Raw genomic sequence first — 7,302 nt, 5'->3', positions numbered from 1 at the left:
ATGCCTGTTATGTCTCGACGCAATTTGCAAATCAGTCTTAAAAGTTATGTGACTATGGTATGTAAAATAAGTGTGCTTTATTTTTATTTTTATGCCCTATTTATGGGCATTATGGTGTCTTGTTTGTGCGTCCGTTCGTTCGTCCGTTCTTCCTTCCGTCTGTCCTGCTTCAGGTTAAAGTTTTTGGTCTAGGTAGTTTTTGATGAAGTTGAGATCAAATCAGCTTAGTACACATGTTCCTTATGATATGATCTTTCTAATCTAAATGCCAAATTAGATATATTTTGAAATATTTTAGAAAGAGGTTTAGTCTAACAATTGAAACACTCAGCATTTGAAGATTGACTAAGGATGATAAGTTCGAGATATTCAAAATTTTCTAAAAATATTATGTTGCAACTTAATTTTAATAATGTTCAAACTCAAATGTGAGCGCAACTGATATTTTAAAAACAGGAAACGATTACTATTCAGTGTTTACTATGCTCAGGAATTTTCTTTGTAAACTTCCATATTGTATCAAACTATTGTGTGTCATTAGAAGTTTCAAAATATTTATTTATCATAGCCATATTCTTTGATACACTTTGGGTCCTATAACTCTTCACGTGGCTCGGTTCTTTCGTCAAACTTTCGAATTTTCGCTTAGAATTATATGTATTGTATGTTCTTGGTGAGACCGAACTTAAACTGCCATCTACTAACTCAATTAATTTTTTTCAGGTACTAATACGGAGAAAACGAGCATACGGTGTTCAGTTTGTGAAGGCTGGAAGGACACTAGAGGTTTTTGCTCGTAAAGAAGTTATATTATCTGCTGGTTCGTTTGAATCACCACATATTCTTCTATTATCTGGAATTGGAACAAAAAATCATCTGAGGAAATTTAATGTAATTGAAATATAACATAATTAGTGAATACACACGACTGAAATTATGTGTTATTGTACTAAAAAGTAAAATCACAAAGATACTGAACACCCGAGGAAATTTCAAAACGGAAAGTTCCTAATCAAATTGAAAAATAAAAAGATGAAACACATAAAACGATAACAACTGTCATAATCCTGGCTTGGTACAGACATAAATAACACGATAAATAATTGAAGACAATTTTATATTACATGTATTATTCGGTTATGTATTTCGCTGTCCTGAATGATCTAGTGATTATTTGAACTATTATCCTGTCACGTATTGTTGTTATTCAAGCGGTAATTTTAACATTGTCAAACTATCGGGAGGTTTGGCTAGTCACTAAATTAATTTCAAGCCACTAGTTTGGCCTTAAAACTCCCTGTACGAAAGTTATAAAAGAATCTTTTTTTGGTGTATTTTTGCGAATCAATCTTATTATAGTTAAGAAACAAATACGAAGTAAAAATAAGTTTGATGTTATTATCATCTATATTTCGATTGCTGCTAATGAAATGAAATTCAAATGATTATCAGGATTATTTACGACTTTTGTGAAAACAAGATATAAGCCTTAAAACAGATAGTAGCTATAGCTTTCATATTTTCTGAAAAGGGATCGTGGGACCCTTGGTCAAGTTTTCATGGGCGTCCTTTGTGCATTTATTTCTAATGTTTGTGTTTTTATCTATGAACAGTTTAATTTTACTACTAGTTCTGCCTTTTCTGTTGCAGATTCCGGTTCACGCCGACCTTCCTGTTGGACAATATTTACAATTGACAAGACCACCTTGCAGTGGGCCTGTCCTATTCAATTCATACAACGCTAAATATTAATTTTAGAATGTTGACAGACACAGATGTATTTTGGATTCCGTACTCAAAAGAAAAGGTATTTAGCAATGCAATATACTAATATGATATATTTTGTATCATTTAAAAAAAAGCTAAAGACTAATTGTTAAGAAAAAAAACTATAAGATGATGTGTTGATTGGAAAGGTTGTTGATGATGAATGACTGGTTATATTTCCAGTGGCAAATTGATATGTTTATTACGAACGGGAAAATGGCAATGTAATATCAAAACGTACCCTGGTGTGTAGCAAAGCTGTATTTTTATCGTGGTAGTTGACAAGGTTACTGTCTGCATGCAGGCATGTCAGATTACTCGTACACAGTATTCTGACTCAGACTAGTCTTTGATTTTACTCCGCGCGATAAGAAGAAAAGCAGCAAATAAAAATCAAATTTGGGAATTGGTGGATGTTTTACATCGGAACGAAATTTACAAAAATGTTAAAGGCCATTGTTTGTTTCAGAAAAGAAAAGACTTTGAGTAATTTCATAAGGTATGTTTTGTTTAGATTTTTTTTACCAATCAAGACGTTTTGATGCACTCTTAGACATTACCAAGAACCTGAAATAGTGAACAGCAGATAAGAAGGCAGTTCGAAGTAAAAGCATAACCATGTAATCTATGATAATACATATTTCCTTTTCGTTTCAATACACCTTATCGCTATTTGTATGACCTTACTGGATATCACATAGGTTACCGTAAAATTTTGACGTCATAAACCAAAATATCTTCTGCCACAATGGAAAAGTGATTGTGTATGGCGTCAAAAGTTCAAGCGGCCAGGTCAGCCGGGATTAGCGATAAGGTGTATTAATCAGATAATTGGTCACTATTTTACAATTTTCTTTGATCTTACGGACTGATATTTTACTTTTGTCGGAGGAGTCGAGTGGTATGAGAAATTATCGCTAGAGACTTATGACCCACGTGGCGTTGTCAACGAAATTGGCAATGACATTAACAACAACGTCATAGTTAAAACAGCGATAAACAGATTGGCATTGGTCATCTCAACAAGGTTGCTTTTCTCACTTTTGCCAAACCGGCTCAAGCGAGAAAACCAATCTAGTTTAGATGATCAACGATAATTTATAATTAATTGCTGATTTCTTCTTATATAGATACGTGATATAAGCATTGATTTTTCTTCATAATAACGTTGTTTTTTTTCTGAAGTAATATAGAGTCGCATAACAATCATTTTAATAAATTCAAGATATCATCGTTGTTTTACACATACAAAGACCATGCGAGATGGAAATGTATGGAAGACCATTGTCAATATATAAAGTAAAAATTAAGAAAATTGTTTATTAGAGGCTAATAACTTTTACCAAACTATGATTTATATTTTTTATTTTAGGAATATTCCATAACCCGAACGTAGATGAAAGCCTATATTCAAAAGTGGACAAAGCATCACACACAAAATACCCGGATGGTGAAAGTTTTTTGAATCCTTTTGCATTTGAGTCTCCAACTCCAAGTGCAAACTTGAAGGACAATGTAATTATGCTTTGCTATACTTTTTAACTTTAATATTTTTGTGATTAGCAAAACAGTTGTATATCGTCATTAAATTCACTTTATATAATATTAAAGCGATAGGGTATGGTTGCCAAATAAAAAAAAACAACCAGCGTCCAAATGACTATAATGAAACCTGAAGCAAATACAGATCATCGTTCAGTCCTCAACAATGAGAAAAGGAACTCATATCGTACAGTTTAGATAAAAACGTCTACGACTCAGGAATTTGAAACGATAAAGCTAACGGCATAAAGGACAAAAATAAAGTCCAACGACAACCTCTATTTTTAATCTCCTAACTCTCTATTTCCCTCAACAATGAGGTCTGTGACTTCGAATACAGCATGGAAAAGGTGCGTACGACTCAAAACTCAATCTTAGTAGTGCACAAAAATTAGAAGCCCGACAGAAATATGACCGCAACAACTCAAATAATCCCATAAGAAAATAGATGCATGACCTCCATGAACAGATCGTATAAAAGTGCTAGCGCAAGTGATCATTGATGAATATCTTACAATTGTTTGGTCGCACCTGTTGCATGTTCCTTAAATTCAGATAATTTTGAATTATTGTTTTTACGACTCGCTGATGATAGCCATACATAATTATTTTTTTTTTGATTTTTCCAGGTGTTAATACAACTTTTAACTAGATTTACGGATTCCTCCTGTCTTGTAGTGATATTTTTTCTTCATCCAAAAAGCAAGGATATGTGAAATTTGCCACGACAGACCCTTTACAAAAGCCTTTAATTAACCTGTCGAATGCATAGGATGTGGACATATTATTAAAACTTACGTATTCATTAACATTCACAGTTATTTCCCTTTGTTTCAGTGTTGTTAATGTGATACCTACAGTTGCAAGTAAAATCAATTTGTGAATATTATTCATTTTGCATAAGTTTATATAAGCATTGGCACACGCTGAAAAGGACCATAAAATGATAACTGTAAAACAATTCAAACAGGACAACGAACGGTTTAATCTATATAAATCTAACCCTAAGGGAAGAATAGCAAAGCCTTGCCTGTAAACGTATTTGAAAAGATATAAAAAGTAAAATAATGTAATTGTTTATTATTGATTCGCATGCCAGTCTAATAAAAATTTATCTTTTTAAGTGGTTCGATTGACACATACACTGGGACAAACGAAAGCATGGCAAAGCCTTGTCGTTAAACCATTTGAAAAGATGTAAAGGGACATTATGATCAACTTCAATACGACCAGGTGATTCATGTCTGCCAATCAAATTCCATTTTGTAGCATCTATGTCATTTTTGTTCATTTATGAAAAAAGTCAAATGAAAAAAAGATATACCGAAGTCCGATATACTTGTCAGCCTAATTAAAGTATATATATTTTCAGTGGTTCGATTGACACAGACACTAGAACAGACGAAAGCATGGCGAGGTCTAGGAGTAAAAGGACATTGTGGGTTGCTTCAATACGACCTCGTGATTCATGACTGCCAATCAAATTACCCTTAAAACATCTGCCATGTAATTGTTCATTTACTATTTACATGTTAGTCTAATGAAATTATATATTTTCAGTAGTTCGATTGACACAAGAACTAGAACAGACGATAGCACAGCAAAGCCTACGCGTTTAACCAGTCAGAAAGGATGTAAAGGACATTGTGATGAAATGCTGTACAACACTGATGATTATTGGAGATGTATGATCCGTCATTTTGCTTTATCTGTACATCATCACACAGCCCCCTGTAGGATGGGATCTAGGTAAGACCAAATCGCTGTAGTTGACAATAAATTAAGGTAAATACAAACTGTGTAATTTATGGGGTTGACATTTTGTAGATGGGGCCATTCTGAAGAAGTTGATAATACAATTAGGTTAGGATACAAACGGTGTAAGACTATGATCAAGATTGTACTTTACTGTTATAGTTGACAATAAATAAGGGTAAATACTAACTTTGAAAGATATATGGGCAGTCATAATCTGGGGAGACTTTGCTGTCGTTTTTCACCATCAAATTAAGTTTAATACACACTTTTTACGAGATCGGCATAATAATTTTTTCCATCTGATGAGTTAAGCCCTTTTCAACTGATTTTTATATAAAAAAAGGAGATGTGGTATGATTGCCAATGAGACAACTGTCCGCAGGAGACTAAAATGACACAGACATTAACAACTATAGGTCATCGTACGGCCTTCAACAATGAGCAAAGCCCATACCGCAAAGTCAGCTCTTATGTTGTACAGTTACACCACTGTCCAAGGTTTGTTTTTGTGTTATATTATTGTTTTTCGTTCATTTGTACATAAAATAGGGTGCTAGCTTTCTCGTTTGGATTGTTTTACATTGTCATTTCGGGGCCTTTTGTAGTTCATTGTTGAAGGCCATACGGTGACCTATAGTTGTTAATGTCTGTGCCATGTTGATCTAATGTGGAGAGTTGTCTCATTGGAAATCATACCACATAATAAGTGCCATTAGTTGAAACATTAATTTTAATTTAATAGATTAAAAAAAAACATAAAGTCGTCTATTCAAAATTTCAAATATTTTGTTTCTTACATGTACGAATGAATGAATATTTCTATAATTATATTGCAAGATAATGTAATTAACATTTTGTAGTAAGTAAATTAACCATTTTTCTGCACCAGATACACATTTTGACAATCAATGTCTCTGATTTCACCATATGATAATGATAACTATCCGGTAATATATATTACAGGGTTAAAGGTATAAGACGGTTGAGAGTAGTAATGAGGAATGTTCCATCAGGCAACACCAATGCTCCAACTATAATGATTGCTGAGAAAGCTGCTGACATGATCAAACAGAGCAGGAATATATGAATGGTCCACGTTGGACAAAGCAACCATTACCAGTCTCTAAAGTTTAAGTCGGCAAATCTCTTAAAAATATTTCCTTTGAATTTTTGTTTTTGAAAAGCACGTTTTTTTTTTAACTTACTCAAAGGCATTTTGATTAAAAGTGAAACAAAAACAAATAAACTATACATTAGAATATTCAAGATATTTTGTTTTATTAATATGATGTTCAAAATCTTATACCTGATTAATTTCGTGCTGTTCGGACACAATTCTTGAAGACATCGAAGGTTCGTTATAACTAACCTATTAACTTGTAGTAATGCAAACATGATATATTTATTTGTTGAAATTTTGTATTATATTTTGGTAACTGTGAATAAAATTACAAATTGGTAATGTGTGTCTTTTGTCTTTGATATAAAATACTATGTGTGCCTCATATCAATCTATTGTGCTGTTTTGATTTAGCTATGTCCCAGCTGAGATAGAGTGTTTCGCGCACACACATACATGCATGTTCTCAAAACCACAACATTTACTATGTGCCTATTTCTTTTATACTATTGTTTGTCATTTTGTCTGTTGATCTTTTTTTTCTTTTTTGACCATGATGTTGTTGTGAGTAATTATGTTCGGTCATTTCTAAATGTTATCTATACTTAATTCTGTCTTGGTTGCATATATATATAATAGTATCTGTAAAAGTTTTTAAAACTTTGTGGTGATTTTTAACATATTGTTCTGCCTAAATGATTATCAATTAGTGTCATAAACAGGTCATCAAAGATACGAGGTATTCAGTTTAAATAATGGGAATTACCGTTTCGACTACACAATGATCATCAGTGGTGATTGTAAAACATATCTGAAAGTCAATTTCATTTACAAAACTGAGGAGTATTGAAAAAGGATATGTGCTGAATATTGAATCTATCATCTTGTTAACGTATTTAAATATCTAAGTTTTAAATAATTTGATAATTTGTTAATCTCTCAACTAACACAATTATTACATCCACCTACACAAACTTCTATATGATTTTATACATCATACCCGTGATTCTTTTCTATTAGTCTCATCAGTGCCGATGCAATTATGACAATTGTTGTTTAAATATTCAAGATGGAATGTAGACAAAATGATTGTTTTAATGATTATTCAAGGAGCA

At 32.5% G+C, this 7,302-nt stretch overlaps 1 protein-coding gene across 1 annotated transcript; it reads left to right on the top strand.

Annotated features, from left to right (window-relative positions):
* Window positions 1-6,154, top strand: LOC139497790 (choline dehydrogenase, mitochondrial-like). Its single transcript, XM_071286024.1, has 6 exons — window positions 1-57; window positions 724-820; window positions 3,140-3,282; window positions 3,939-4,021; window positions 4,870-5,058; window positions 6,031-6,154. The coding sequence occupies exons 1-6, from the start codon at window positions 1-3 to the stop codon at window positions 6,152-6,154; spliced, it is 693 nt and encodes a 230-aa protein (XP_071142125.1).
* Window positions 6,155-7,302: the final 1,148 nt, after the last annotated feature.

The sequence above is a fragment of the Mytilus edulis genome, chromosome 12 (genome assembly GCF_963676685.1).
Source record: "Mytilus edulis chromosome 12, xbMytEdul2.2, whole genome shotgun sequence".
Taxonomy (NCBI): Eukaryota; Metazoa; Mollusca; class Bivalvia; order Mytilida; family Mytilidae; genus Mytilus; species Mytilus edulis.
This window is presented reverse-complemented; position numbering and strand designations above follow the sequence as displayed.

Bases quoted from the DNA above. Each gene is read 5' to 3' on its own strand.
- LOC139497790 (XM_071286024.1), top strand. From the start codon at position 1: ATGCCTGTTATGTCTCGACGCAATTTGCAAATCAGTCTTAAAAGTTAT. The intron at 3,283-3,938 runs GTAATTATGCTT...TGATTTTTCCAG, and splicing joins GTGCAAACTTGAAGGACAAT to GTGTTAATACAACTTTTAAC. The intron at 4,022-4,869 runs GTGAAATTTGCC...ATATATTTTCAG, and splicing joins CATCCAAAAAGCAAGGATAT to TAGTTCGATTGACACAAGAA.